At 33.9% G+C, this 16,108-nt stretch overlaps 1 protein-coding gene across 3 annotated transcripts in view; it reads right to left on the bottom strand.

Annotated features, from left to right (window-relative positions):
• The window catches only part of PCDH15 (protocadherin related 15), a 1,784,920-nt gene that overhangs the window by 465,468 nt on the left and 1,303,344 nt on the right, over positions 1 to 16,108 (bottom strand). For all 3 annotated transcript variants that reach the window (XM_050805159.1, XM_050805156.1, XM_050805157.1), the window contains one exon: positions 7,435 to 7,605. In XM_050805159.1, coding sequence (XP_050661116.1) covers positions 7,435 to 7,605 — 171 coding nt within the window. The remainder of the gene's footprint in view (positions 1 to 7,434; positions 7,606 to 16,108) is intronic.

Here is a 16,108-nt window from a genome sequence, read left to right as displayed (position 1 = left end):
ACTGCACTCCAGCCTTGGTGACAAAGCGAGATTCCATCTCAAAAAAAGAAAAACAAAAAATACTGTATATCTACTATGTGAAGCCAATGGGTTTCAAGTTAGGATATAATGACAAGAGAAGTTTAAAGAACTCATAGTGTAGTGAAAGAAAAACATTCATAGTAAATGAACACATTGTAATGAAGAGTTTAATATTTATAGTAGGAATAAATGGGGTCACAAAGAGAAACTATTAGTTTTGAGGGTCTATCATTTTAGGTTAACTGATGTGAAACTTGAATAACAAATATGTGCTTAACATATGAAACAGAGAGAAAGTAGGGTAATTCTCAGAGAAGTTCAGGGTCATATGTGATGTTCTGTGTGCCTAGACAAGTTGTACTATGTGTGTTAGAAGACATGGGACTGGAAAGTGGTCAGATATAAAGTTACTTTGAATGATATGATAAAAGCCGTGGAATTCATTTGGTGTATGATGAAAAACACTGAACCTTTTTAAACATCAAAAAATCAGATCAGAATTGTATCAAAAACAAAAACAACTTTGGCTTTATTGTGATGGTGGTTAGAGGAGTGAGACACTGGAGGCTGTATACCAAGTTTAGAGAATGTCTTTAAATAGATGTTTTGACAGTGTAAATAGACAGGTGTCAAACAGATTTGAGTAACAGTGTATAGGTAATGTAGAAAATGTCTTTGGAGATTGATTGAGTTTGGAATGGAGGTCACTGAAGTCTAAGTTCAAATCAATAATGACCCCAGGAGTAACAATACGTAGCAAGTACAGATGCATTAGAATTGAATAGAAAGAATAATGAGGCATCTGCTGGAAACACAGTTAAAAATATCCAGAAAAAGATGAGAAATGCAAACTTGGAACTCAAGACAGATTTCAAGTTAGAAGACCTATCTACAACAAATACATAATCCCTATTTGAGGAAAAATAGAACTCTATAGAGGTTTGCTCAACTCAATCGTAATAAAAACAATAATGAAGAAAAAAAGAATTACAAAAGAGAGAAGCCTTGTAAATCTTTGAAATTTAATCATAATTTTAAAATAAATTTCAAAATAAATAAAAGCCATCTAAGATATAAGAGGTGAAATCCAAGGCCACAGAGGGAATGAGGAAAACCAGTACTTCCATTAAAAAAACAAGAGAGGACAGAGTTCTCAGACTGTAAGATATTTAATGTGAGGCTAGGCCAAGAAGAAATGATAAGTGTTGTAGATGACAGAAAATCAGCATTACTTTTCTGATAACCGAGAAAGCTTCCCTGGAGGGAAAGAGTACCACAGATAAACAAGAGAAGTTGTTTTTGACATGAAAGCAAGTTGTTTTATGACAAAGATTGCAGTTGAGGTGTTTGTCACTAGAAATTATTGGGATCCAATACAAGAGTTTTAAATAGGGGGAGAGAAAAAGATGACTATGTTTAGTGAGCCACTGATGTTGAAATACTGATAACCACATGGCGCAATAATTAAAGGAAGGTGTGCACAGTAAATACATAGATACTATGTCAATATATCATTCATTTTTCTCTCCAGGGATATATTACACTGAAAAAGAGAAAAAACAGCCAACCAGTCAAGCCAACACATAAATGTATGCTACTGTTCAGTTGAAAAAATGCACAAGGATTTATCATGGTTTTATCTGTGCTTCATTAGAAAATAAAGCCAAGGATTTTATACTCCAAATTCTACAGACCTTTTTCATAAAACCAGAAAATCTAAACTTTACAAACATAGTAACTTTAAGAAAGTCAGAAATTAGGAATAAATATACATAATAATATATTTGGGCAATAATTTATTTCATCCTACTTGCTCAGCATCCTCAATTAACATAGTTTGGCATACATTAGGGTCCTATAGAAATGTAGCAAATTAATAATAAATTAGAAGAGTACTATGAATTGCTTTATACCTTTGTAACATCAGATGTATTTATGTGTTCAATATAATATTAATCTTAGTGTTTGTGAAAACATTAATTTGCCAAAGAGAGTTGTTTATATTGGAAAACCATGTAATCTACATTTATAAAATCAGTGTATTTCTAAACAAGTGACTTTAAATTTTAATATAAAGCAGATTTTTATTTTTATTATATCATAGTTCATGAGATAAATTTATTAATAGACTATATTTTAAAAAGATTTTCTGAACTGAGAAATCCTGCATGTACTATAATGATGTTAAGAATGGTTTCTCAAGTCAAGAATACCACCAAAGTAAGGAAAATTTCCCATCAACATAGGTGAACAGGTGGCAAGTCTTTTAAAATTTGAAGAATTCCTTTAAGAAAGGATCAGTAAGTATACAATTAGAGTCAATTTGTCCTGTTTAGCTGACATTAATGGTTAGTTATCTCACTCTGGAGAGCAAGATCTTATTGAAATTTCATGAAATTTTAGCAGAATATATAAAGGAAAATAGAAAAAGAGAAAATCAAAAAGAATAAAAGTACAGACATAAACACAGTAATTTGAATGTGAAGCTCAAATACTAACTCTGGTTTTTATACCTAGTGTTCCAGAATGAATTCAAAATAACAATGTACATAAAAACCTGATGCCAGTACTAAGGGTGATTTTATTTGTGAAAGATTGCCACAATAATATTTTCTTTTCCATATGTTCTTCTTATAATGTGACTTGGACACTCCTCATATAGGGAGATGGAGTATGTTTCTACCCCTTGAAACTGGCAGAAATTTGACCACAGCAGATCTGACACTGCAAATTCTAATTTATGAAAATTTCTGCCTAATTCTCTTGGGAAGCTTATTATGACAACCCACTGTCTTGCTGTGAAGAAGCTCCAACAGCCTATAAGAGGCTTAACTGAGGTGAAAATGAAGCCTTAGTCTACAGCCCTGGATGAGCACCAGCCAACAGCCAAAATCAGCTTGGTAGCCATCTAAGTTAATCATCATGAAAGTGGCACCCAGCCCTCAGTTAAAGTGCCACAGCTGATGCTGCATGGAGCAAAGATAAGGTGTTTTCTCAAGTCTTGCTAAAATTGCAGCTTAGTGAGCAAATTAAATGATTGCAGTTTGAACCCACTAAGTTTTGGTGGCCTGTTATACAGTAACTGATAATCTGACCAAGTGCCTAGGTATACAAGTAAATATATCTATATTTTTGTACATGAAATTAAAAAGTAAATATTTACTTAAATGTGTAAAACTTAAATTCTCATTTTTTCAAATTATGTTAAGGAATGGCTCAATTGGTTAAAAATGATAAAAGGATCAATATTGAACATTCTGGAATTTCTTCCATAATATTTAATTCAAAAAGCATGGTTTTGAAAGAAAATACAAGAATAATTGTTCACGGAACTATTTATTGATCTTCAAGAATCCACCATCCTCCGGATCCCTCGTGCTCTTTGCCCAAATACGACTTTACAAAGGATTCAGAGCATAACAAATTTCTTGACTTAATTTCTTCACCATTAGTTCATTGCTCTCCTTATGTTAGGATATGTAATATTTAATATTGGATTGGGTTTGTCATCCGAAGACTGGGTAAGTTTTATCCTTGGACTAGTTCTCCTTTGAGTACTGATACTCAAAATATGAATATTATAGTACAACAAGGGAGAGAGTGAGGCATTCTGATCAAAAATTTACCCATACTCTCTGAAAATAGCTTTGGATATAAATATTTTTCAACAACTACATCCACCTACAGAGTGAATCTCCAACTTAACCCAGGCTGACAGAGCCAGAAAAACAAAACAAACAAAAAAAAAACCCTATCAATTTTTGTGTGTAGAGCCAGGACTCAAATGTATCTTAATTTTATTTACTCTTACTAAATTATATCTATATCTATATACTTAAACTGTCTACCAAAAATGTTTTTGTGTATATTCAACATATTCAACCAGTTAATATTTGTGCAGAGCTTAGCATAGTTCATTACAAACAGAACATTCTATACAAACTCTAGACATTATGATCACTTATGTTATTACCCCAAATTGAAAGTATAGTCTGGTGTCTAGCACTAAACTGCATAGGAATGAGAGAGATGTTCAGTCTGTAATCTGGAGAGGAAAGGAAGCTCAATGATCCTTAATAAAATTAAGTTCATACACTCTGCTTTTCAAGCAGCAGCTTTTATCTTCCTTTACTTTCCTCAGTGAACTAACTACTAGTAAACAGTCATCAGACTGACTCATTGAATTGGATTATTGTGGTCTCAATATATACCTTCTCTTGGGGTCCCACTGTACACTAGCTAAATATATTAACTCAGAAACATAAATTAATACTAAAAATATATTTTTCTTTTTCCTGTTTTATATAAAGAGATTTTAATTGAAAGTGCACGTGCACACACACACACACACACACACACACACACACACGCAATCCAGAGTGTCGTATTTGTATGGGGATGATTGAAAAAGATTATTATCAAGTATTAAATATCTGTTTCAGCATATTATTATTTTTACACTATTGTCTTTCCAAATAGAAATATTTGAATGAAAAAATGCACATTTTAATACCAGCCCAATATACTTGAATCTTACACATGTTTAAATTCCATGTGCAAAAAATGATTAGTCATAGAGAAAGCCCACCCTCTTGTAGAAATTTTTTAAAATGTTAATGCCAGCCTAATATACTTTAACCTTACATGTTTAAATTTCATGCACAAACAATGATTAGTCATGGAGCAAACTCACCCTCTTGTAGATATTTTAAAAGATAAATAAAAACGAAACTTTTTTTAAAAAAAGAGTTATATTTTAGGTTCAGGGGTCCATACGCAGGTTTGTTACACAGGTGAACTCATATCATGTTGTATAGATAAGTTCGTCACCCAGTGAGTAAGCCCAGTACCCAATAGTCATCTTTTCTGCTCCTCTGTCTCCTCCCACCCTCCAACCTCAGATAGACCTCAGTGTCTATTGTTCCCTTCCTTCTGTTCATGAGTTCTCATCATTCAGCTCCCACTTACATGTGAGAATATGTGGTATTTGGTTTTCTGTTCCTGTGTTAGTTTGCTAAGGAAATTAGCCTCCCACTCCATCTATGTTCCTGCAAAGACATGACCTCATTATTTTTATAGCCGTATAATATTCCATGTGGTATATGTACATCATTTTCTTTATCCAATCTGTCATTCATGGACATTTAGATTGACTCCGTGTCTTTGCTATTGTGAATAGTGCTGCAGTGAACATTCATGTGCATGTGTCTTTATGGCAGAATGATTTATAATCCTCTGGGTATATTCCCAGTAATAGGACTGCTGGGTCAAATGAGAGTTCTCCTTTTAGCTCTTTGAGACATTGCCACACTGCTTTCCACGTGGCTGAACTAATTTACACTCTCACCAACAGCGTGTAACTGTTCCCTTTTCTCTGCAACCTTGCCAGCATTTGTTATTTTTTGACTTTTTAATAATAGTCATTTTGACTGACTGTGCGATGGTTTCTCAGTGTGGTTTTGATTTGCATTTCTCTAATGATTAGTGATGTTTAACTGTTTTTCATTGCTTTATTGGCCACATGTATGTATTCTTTTGAAAAATGTTCATGTCCAAAAAAACCACTTTTTAATGTTTTTTTTAATTATTATAAATTTAAATTCCCCATAGATGCTGGATATTAGACCTCTGTCAGATGCATAGTTTGCAAATATTTTCTCCCATTCTGTAGGTGGTCTGTTCACTCTGTTGATAGTTTATTTAGCTGTGCAGAAGCTCTTAAGTTTACTTAGATCCCATTTGTCAATTTTTGCTTTTGTTGCAATTGCTTTTGCTGTCTGTTACAAAATCTTTGCCTGTGCCTTTGTCCTGAATGGTATTGCCTAGGTGGTCCTCCAGGGTTTTTTCTAGTTTGGAGTTTTACATTTAAGTCTTTAATCCATCTTGAGTTGCTTTTTGCGTATGGTGTAAGGAGGGGGTCCAGCTTCAATCTTCATATGGCTAGCTAGATCTCCCAGTGCCATTTACTGAATAGGAAGTCTTTTTCCCATTGCTTTTGTCAGCTTTGTCGAAGGGCAGATGGCAGTAGGCGTGCAGCCTTATACAAATTGTATTTGTCATCATTACTTTTACCAGTTCTTTCAAAGAAAATTTTTATGTTCACCATTGTTAATAGTTGGTGGGTTTTTTTTTTTTTTTTTTTTGTTTTTTTTTTTTTTTTTTTTTTTTTCTGGGATTCAACAAAATAACATAATGGCATATAACTTTAGGGAATCTACATCTATTTTGTCTAGTCAAGTTCTGATTAGCTTTTTTGTCTGCAAAAGTACTTCATTTGGCTGAAAACATATTTTTTATCCAATGCACATAAGATTTATTTTTTTTTCTCTTCAGCTTTTTTTTTATTTATTATTATTCATGCAAGTTAACTGGACCAGTGAACTGTGAGAAAAACCAATAGATGTATTAATATTATGACATTGGATAAGCACTCTTTGGCTTTACATTTAGAAGGCATTCCTGTTCTATTCCTCAAAAATCTCAAATAGAGGACCCTCAGAACTGCAGTTCTCAGGTGCTTTGAGGAAAAAAAGTCAAATAGCTTCCAACAAATTCTAACACTTTGAGCCATTTTGGGAACCCAGAGAGCTGATTACTTTCCAGGGAAACAGCAAAAATATTAGTTAGATGGTTAAATCCTAGACCATTGAATTTTTTAAAACAGAATACGTGTATACACACACACACACACACACACACACACACACACACACACACAAATACACCTTTTAGGGGAGAAATTGATATTTTTGCCCCAACAGGATATCCATTTGCCTTAAAATTCTTATTCTTAGGTATGTACATCAATCATCTAGGGAGGTCCAAGGTGTGAAATCCAAACCGGCAGAAGTTTATAGCTCCATTAGCATTTATCAAAAATATAGGATTAAGCGTAGAAAATATGTATTCATGCTTCACCTTTCTGTATCTTTACTTTAAGAGGTAAGTATTTGTATTCAGTATTTGTTAGCTCCTACCTTCAAATAGCCAAACATAATCTCCAATAACATTTCAGAATTCTACTGGGCCAAATGTGTATCCTATTGACCTGTGTGTCCTGTGACTTAGTACTGCATGTTTAAACACGAATTTAAGAAAATGCTGCAGTGGTTATTTGGAGTTTTTCAGAATGGCTAGTGAACTCCTTGGTGATTTATTGGTAAAAAATAAAAATAAAATAACCATGTTGGACTGTTGTTTCATAACATACTTTCTACCTTGTAAATTATATAATTACTCTTTGTGTTAAAAATGTATGCATACTCCCTGAAAATAGTTTTGGACATAAATATTTTTAAATGTGCATATAGTGAGTTTTGCTATTATAAATTATATGTCTGCAAAATACTTGAACATGATCCCATTGGGTTTTAAAACATGCAAATGAAGGGAGAAAGATAAGAGCATATTTACCGGAGTTCTCAACTCAGGTATGGCAGCTTGATAAGTGAGTGGACGGCAATCACGAGTGTTTGGCACAAGGACACAAGGAAGAAACATTGGACCTAAGTCATCTCCATCCAGAACATCCACTGTGAGAGTGGTGGTGGTGGTTCGCCTCTCGTTCAGATTTTGGGCACGGTCCTGTTAGAGAGAAAAACAAACAACAGGTAGTTTATAGAAATTAGGCACAATGGCCAGGAGCAGTGGCCCACACCTGTAATCCCAGCACATTGGGAGGCCAAGGTGAGTGGATCACTTGAGGTCAGGAGTTTGATACCAGCCTGGCCAACATGGTGAACCCCGTTTCTACTAAAAATACAAAAATCTGGGTGCGGTGGTGGGCGCCTGGAGTCCAAGCTATTCGAGAGGGTGAGGCAGGAGAATAGTTTGAACTTGGGAAGCAGAGGTTGCAGTGAGCCAAGATCACGCCACTGCACTCCAGCCTGGGCGACAGAGTGAGACTCAGTCTCAAAAAACAACAACAAAAAAGAAATTAGGCATAATGCAGACTTAGTTTTCATTAAAAAAAGATTGATAAATTAACTTGCTTAAACCAACAGTTTTAAGCGGTGAAGCTAGGATGTAAACTGAGATCCAAATGTCTTCAAAGCGACTTTGTTGACAGTATGTTACAGTAGTTAAGCTTTTATATGTTAGGCCTTTACCTAACAGTTCACATTACTAGACAGTCTAACCATAAAGGTCACTGCCATCTTATTAGAGCATTTACTTTAGAAATCTTGTAATTGTAAATTCTTTCTCTGTGCCTCTGAGATGTGAATCTTTTATAAGCTTCTTGCCAGTTCTAAAGACCCATGTTTTTCACGACCTGGGGGCCATCTCTTTGAAATGTAATAGTCAAGGAAGAAGCCCCTATTTCCCAGTTTCTGTGGGAGGGTAGGAGCTTGACTTCCTTTGGAGACTTGTTCCAATTTCTAAAACTACTTTTTGTCATGAAAATTCAAGGAAGTTTATTTTCCTTTGGGAACGTCAATTAGTAAACACACCTGATCTGTGAATCCCCCTACACCCAAGTCCACTGGAGCATTTAACTTCTCTCTAGCCATTCTTTCTATTAGAGTTCAGTTCAGATCTAGTCTGTATTCTGGTCTTCTCTATTGCAATAGCTGTGAATACAGTCTTCCTTATCATTTAACTTTGTCTAGTGCAATGTTGCATTGTTACTAATTAAAATCCAAAATGTCTTCAGATTTCCCTAGTTTTTACTTAATGTCAGTTTTCTGTTTCAGGATCCCAATCAGGATACCAGTTTACATTCAGTCATAATGGTTACTTAAGCTCATTTTGGCTGTGACAAGTTCTCTGACTTTTGTTTTTGATGATGTTAACAATTTTGAGTACCAGATATTTTTGCAGAATGTCCCTTAATGGGTGTTTATCTGGTGTTTTCCTCAAGATTCAACTGGACTTACATGATTTATGTAGGAAAACCACAAGTCAAGTGCCATTTTTGACACATTTATCAATAGTATATTATTAATATGACTTATCACTGTTGTTAACTTGAACCTGGCTGAGGCCGTATCTAGTCAGTTTTCTCTACTATAATGTTACTCTTTCTTGTTTCCCTTTCCATTTCTTTAGAAAGAAATCACGATGGATAGCACACACTTAAATAATGGGTAGTAATTGTATTAGAAATGCAAATTGTTTCTATTTATCTGAAGAACGTTTATCATAGGACAGAAGAAAATAATATTGGACCTAAGTCATTTCCATCCAGAACATCCATTGTTGAGGGTGGTGGTGGTAGCATCATTCATTATGACAGAATCTGGAAATGTTTTTACTTTCATAGTATTCGGTTATTATTTTGAAGAACTATTATGCTTTTCTGTCTTTTTGAATTCTATTTTGTACAACATTGAAAAGTATACTTGCATGCATGTTCATGTAGCACTATTCACAACAGACAAAAGCCGGCAAAAGCCCATGTATTTATCAATGAAGAAATGGATAAACAGATGATGGCATGTACATACAATGGCATATGATTCAAGCATAAAAGGAAATGAAGTCCTGATATATACAACAACATGAATGAGACTTGAAAACATCATATTTTGAAATAAAGAAGCCAGACAAAATATAAGGTCACATATTATATGATCCATTTATATGCAATATCTGGAAGCAGTAAACAAATTGGTGGCTACAGGGAGCTGGTGAGGGTATATGGGAAGCAACTGCATGAGTGGTGCCAGCTCTTTTTGGAGTGATTAAAATGTTTAGGAACTGGATAGAGGCGGTGGTTGTACAATACTGTGAGTGTACCAAACGCCATTGAATTGTTCACTTTAAAATGGCTAATCTTATTTTGCTTATTTATGTTAAATACTTTTTAAAAGTAATTATACTAACAGACCTGTATTTTATTTTAGTTTGTTCATAAAATGTCTTCCTTTGTAACAGTTCCCAGACATTAATATTTGCTTTCCAATTAAAAAAAAAAAAATCCCTCTTCTTAAGCTTGGTTAATAGTACATTTCAGTTAAACTCATTCCCAATCTGGTTGCTCAAAAAAAGTTGTAAAGCAATGCTTGAGGGTAAAGTTTTAGGAAGCACAAATTTCTACTGGTGGAATTTTTTAAGTACAACCTTGTCTAGAATGCAATAACTTTGTGGTTCCAGGATTCTTTGATATTTTGATACAGTATAAGATAGACTGTGACAAAATTATAGTTAAAAAAACACAAAATGTTTAAATTTTCAAAGTTTTGGGACTCACTCAGATCCTTAGAGGCACTATAAAGATTATTTAAAACTAAAGACATTTGAGATTGAACAAAGAGAAAGGAGTCTTTTCTGAACTTCTTTTATGGCACTAAAAGCAGATACTTGTGGGAGTGTGGCTGCCATGAATTCCCTCTCCCAAGAAAGTTTATGAAAATGAAGAAAAAACAAGGAAGTCTATTCTTACCTACATAAACATGATTACAAGCTATTTTAATCTCCCCTTTGTTCTCCTAGAAACCTAGTTTTTCTTCCCTTAGAAGTCTCCTCCCTCTCATTATGTTAAATATGTACACCTTCTTCTTTAGCTGTTTCAGGAACTGTCGATGTGCACTCCCATACGTATATCAACCTCTAGGCCAGTTGAAAAGTAGAGTAGGAGCAACATGTGGCATGTGAGATAATTTTGATGGTTCACAAATGAACTTTCTAAATTATTCTTAAGATGAATGAATTTTGAACATGTAGAAAAACCTTAATTCAAAATAAATGCACGTGTATATTTTAAATTTTAGAAAAATGCAACTACCTCATCAAACTTGCCACTTTTAAAATACTGATCTTTTATTTAATTGGGTTATAGCTATAACTACAATATATGAATTAATAGATAAATGATGTAATGATTTGTTCAGTCGGCATATCCTGAGTAGCTTCCAAGGGGCAGACTCCAATACCCTGCTTCTGACAGTCTTAAAAAATGATGAGGACATATTTCCTCAGTCCATTATTAAGAGAGTAATTTAATACTGAAAATTACTAATATTACGATAATGTGACTTCATAAAGATTAGTAGGTTATATTTTCACATATATTTCCCTTTGTGTTGCATCATCCAGTGTTTTAAATTATTAAGTAATCTCATCTTCCACATTTCTCTTAAAGTTATATTAAAGTTTATGAACTAAAACAACTCTTTTAGTTTCTAAATATATATATATATATATGAAAACTGAAAGCTTCTTTAATAGGGTTGGTAAACTTTTGTTACATGTTTTAATGATTTTATGTTTGACATTTTTATCTCAACAACATAAATAAGTTAATAAAATGACATTTAATATGTATTTGTAAATTTACTTATGGCATTGGAGATAATTTTTGAAACTTTTTTTATTTATAAAATATCTATTTATATATTTATTTTAGAAATGAGAATCTCGCTACATTGCCTATATTGACTTCAATCTCCTGGGCTCAAGTAATCCTCTTACCTCAGCCTCCTGAGTAGCTAGGACTATAGGTATGTGCCTGGCTTTAACCCATCATTTAAAATAATGATTGCTTATGATGAAGTTTTAAAAGATTGAATTAATCTAAATTTAATTTATAAACATAGTAAATAGATAATAAATATTAAATATAATATTGTATGTGATATATGAATGTAGAACACATATATAAACACACATGTATATGCATATATACACATGCATGCATATAAATGCCAGAGGCAGTATTTCTACCCTTCCATGTCACTCAGCCTTCTTCTTTATATGTCATCACCAAATCACTATAATAAACAAATTTGAATTATTTTTACCTTACGTTTTCTTTCAGTCTGTCAGCATCAGATCTCTCACTATTATCTGCTTCTTTGGGTTATTGTTACTAGTCCATAGAATAGATACTGGTGTGTTAAAGATAGTGTATTTACAGGAAGTATATACCAAAATACATAATTGGAGTTTTATCTCATATTGGGGAAAGATATTGCTTACAAAGTGTTGAGCTCTAAAATTTGTATTTTCAAATGAGAAATAAAAATAATCCTGGCAAAACTATTGTGACCAGAGATGCAGCAACAAAATCTACCAACAGTTTCCACACGTGGGAATTCTCCCACAGTTTATCACCAACACATATCACATAGGAAAATATATAAAAATACGTCTCATGCTCGCTCATAACTTGTGAGTTCATAATGGTAATGCTAATTCATGATGTTCTTCTCCCAATTTGGAATCAGATTTGTTCTTACAATATCTATTTAAAAGACAATCCTTCAGCAGTTGAGATAAAAATCAAAACAGAAACAAAAACAACGAAAAAACCCTACACTTTTGATCTCTATAGTAATATACTACTTTTCAAGGCTTTTCTGAGTAAATGAAATAACATTCTAAATTGTGAGTGGTAAAAAAATAAAAAATAACTATTTCTATAAACATTTCATATAATTTAATTATGTGTTTTCATTTATGTTATGTGACTGATATTAAAATCCACAAAAAAGATCTCCTTTCTTCCTTTTCCCATTTTCATCTGCATTTCTCTTCATTTCCTTTTTAAAAAATAAGAATATATTTTAACTTTAATCATTTAAAAATAATGGAATATTACATTAAGTTAGGAAACTGTGATTCTAGTTGGCAAGCAAGAATATCTTTTAAAATGTTAAACAAGTTCAACCACTACTCCGAACAGAATTGTGCCTCCCCAACCTCAAGCTAGAAAATCTAGAGAAAATTGATATATTTCTGGAAACATATAATGTTCCAAGATTGAAAAAGAAAGCTACTGAAACCCTGAACAGACGAATATTAAGCTGTGATATTAACTTAGTAATAAAAAACTCACCAACCAAAAAAGGCCCTGGACCGGACAGACGCACAGCTGAATTCTACCAGACATACAAAAATTGACTCAAGATGAATTAAAGGTTTAAATGTAATGCCTCAAGGTACAAAAAATCCTAGAAGAAAACCTATTAAATACTCCTCTTGACATTGGCTTTAGCAAGGATTTCATAATGATGATATCCTGAAAAGCAACTGCAACAAAGACAAAAACTGACAAGTGGCACCTAAAGAGCTTCTGCACACTAAAACAAACTATCAATGCAGTAAACAGAAAATGGAAAGAATGAGAGAAAAGGCATGCAAACTATACATCTGACAAAAGTCTAATATTTAGAATCTATAAGGAACTCAAACAATTCAACAAGCAAAAAACAAATAGCACCATTAAAATAGGGGCAAGTGACATGAACAGACACTTCTCAAAAGAAGACATACATGCAGCCAACAAACATTAAAACATGTTCATCAGCATTTATCATCAGGGAAATGCAAATCAAAACCATAATGAGATATCATCTCATACCAGTTAGAATGGCTATTATTAAAAAGTCAAAAAATTACACATACTGGTAGGGCTGCAGAGAAAAGGAAATGGTTATATGCTGTTGGTGGTCATGTAAATTATTTCAGCCACTGTGGAAAGCAGTTTGAAGATTTCTCAAAGAATTTAAAATCAAGCTACCATTCAACCCACCAACCCCATTACTGGGTCTATACACAAAGTGCATTCTACCAAAAAGACACGCGCATGTCTACGTTAATTGCCATGCTACTCACAATAGCAAAAAAACACGGAAGCAACCTAGGTGCCCATCAATAGTGGATTGGATAAAGAAACTGTGGTGCATTTGCACCATGGAATACTACACAGTCATAGAAAAGAATGAAATGATGTCCTTTGAAGCAACATGGATGAAGTTGGAGGCCATAATCCTAAGTGAATTAATGCAGGAACAGAAAACCAAATACTACATAATGTCAGTTTTCAATGGGAGCTAAACACTGAGTCCCCAGGGAAATAAACCTGGGAACCATAGACCATGAACTACTGGGGCAAAGAGAGAGAATGGGTCAAAACACTACCCATTGAATACTATGCTGACTACCTGAGTGCAATACACCCATGTAACAAACCTGCATATGTACTCCCTGTGCTTAAAAGTTGAGGAAAAAAATAATGCTTCTATGAACATTAACCAGAGGAAGTTGGGTATTCTGTTCTCTTGAAAACATTTTTTTGTTTGAGATATTTGCCTAATATTTCTTATTTTTTATGCAAACCAGTAGACAGAATTGTATCATCATTTATAGCCCCAAATGCTTATGTATCTTTAGTAGTCAAACACTCAATAAGTATTAGTTCCCATAAACCATCACCTGCTATCCTCCTATTTCATTCTCACTCCTCAGAAAATGCCCAAGAAACTTGCAGAGTTAAAACAATGGGGTTACAATTAACACTAACTCCATACATCAGTAGGAAGCAGATGTGAGGGAAGGTCAGGGTAGGGGTTATTTCTGAAAAGTTATTTACAAGGTTGCAATATAAAATAGAGAAAATGAATTTTACATATACAAGCACATACGTTTGCAATGCTTACACATTCTCTTTGAATATTTCTGTCCATAAAGATAAAATTTGAGCTAATAAAGAAATAGTAATACTATAATTTTAGGAATTAGATCTTGTGAGGAAAGATAGCTGGCAACCCTTCTCTAGATTTTGCCATTTGAGAAATATACAACACCCTTGCTATTCATAAAATAATTTAGAAATTATAAATCATTCTTGCCATGATTCTAACTTAAATACAGGCCAGGCTCAGCGGCTCATGCCTGTAATCCCAGCACTTCAGGAGGCCAAGGTGGGCTGATCACTTGAAGTTGTCAAGAGTTTCAGACCACCCTGGCCAGCAGAGTGAAACCCCATTTCTACTAAAAATACAAAAAAAATTAGCTGGACGTGGTGGCATGTGCCTGTAATCCCAACTACTCGGGAGGCTGAGTTAGGAGAATCATGAACACGGGAGGCAAAGGTTGCAGTAAGCCAAGATCGCCCCACTGCACTCTAGCCTGGGTGACAGAGCAAAACCCCATCTCAAAATAAATAAATAAATTATAAAATAATTAATTAAATATAAACTTTTTCTTTCTGGTAATTAAGAATTTTTGATTACCAAAGTGTTCTTAATATTTAACTCATTATAACAATAATATGAAAGAGAGTTTGCTTTGAAGAAAAATGATATGTAAAGAGATTATTTTGATTCTATATGAATTAGGGTAACATATCAAAGTTGAGGTTTATAGTAATATGTAGTAAATTTCAACAAAAAGAAAACCCATTGATCTTTCATCTCTCTATTTTTTTTCTAGATCCACCCCCCAAAATTTTTGTCTGGAATTAATCCTTACTTCATTATGTATATATATTTGAAGTCAACAGCATGGGCGACAATATTGCAAATATTCTCAAAAAAGATGTGACAGGGTTTTCTAACATGGGTCAGTCAAAACTCAATTACCTTAATTACGAATGATAATATGTAAACATGGATATAAAGAAACCTCCAAACTACATGTAATTTGAAGGATTCTCTTCAGAAATCAAATATTTTTACCATAAGCAAAACCAGGTCAAAGCTGAGTAATGTTCAATAATTCGTCATGATACCTGTAATTATTCTTTTAGAGACCATATACTTTAAAGTCAAAATTGATTGCTCATATTTGAACTCTCCTTATGACTTCAAGATAATATATTGGTGTTTAATGTACATGGCTTACATTGTGAATACCACCAATACAATATAAAAAATTGCTGCCAGGTGCAGTGGCTCACGCCTGTAATCCCAATAGTTTGGGAGGCTGAGACGGGTGAACTGCTTGAGGACATAAGTTTGAGACCAGCCCGACCAACATGCTGAAACCCTGTCTCTACTAACATCCAAAAATTAGCTGGGTGCGGTGGCGTCCATCTGTAATCCCAGCTACTCAGGAGGCTGAGGCACAAGGATAGCTTGAACATGGGAGGCTGAGGTTGCAGTAAGCCGAGATCATGCCAGTGCACTCTAGCCTGGGTGACATAGCAATACTCTCCTCCCCACCCCTCAAAAATATCCGGGTGTGGTGGTATGCTTGTGATCCCAGCTAGCTGGGAGGCTGAGGCATGAGAATCACTTAAATCCCAGAGATGGAGGTTGCAGTGAGCTGAGATTGTACCACTGTACTTCAGCCTGGGTGACAGAGCAAGACTCTGTCTCAAAAAAATAAATAAATAAATAAATAAATAAACAAGATAAATGTT

Source organism: Macaca thibetana, chromosome 9 (genome assembly GCF_024542745.1).
Source record: "Macaca thibetana thibetana isolate TM-01 chromosome 9, ASM2454274v1, whole genome shotgun sequence".
NCBI classification, from domain to species: Eukaryota; Metazoa; Chordata; class Mammalia; order Primates; family Cercopithecidae; genus Macaca; species Macaca thibetana.
The sequence above is the reverse complement of the archived record's forward strand: the minus strand, read 5'-3'. Positions and strand labels throughout refer to the sequence as shown.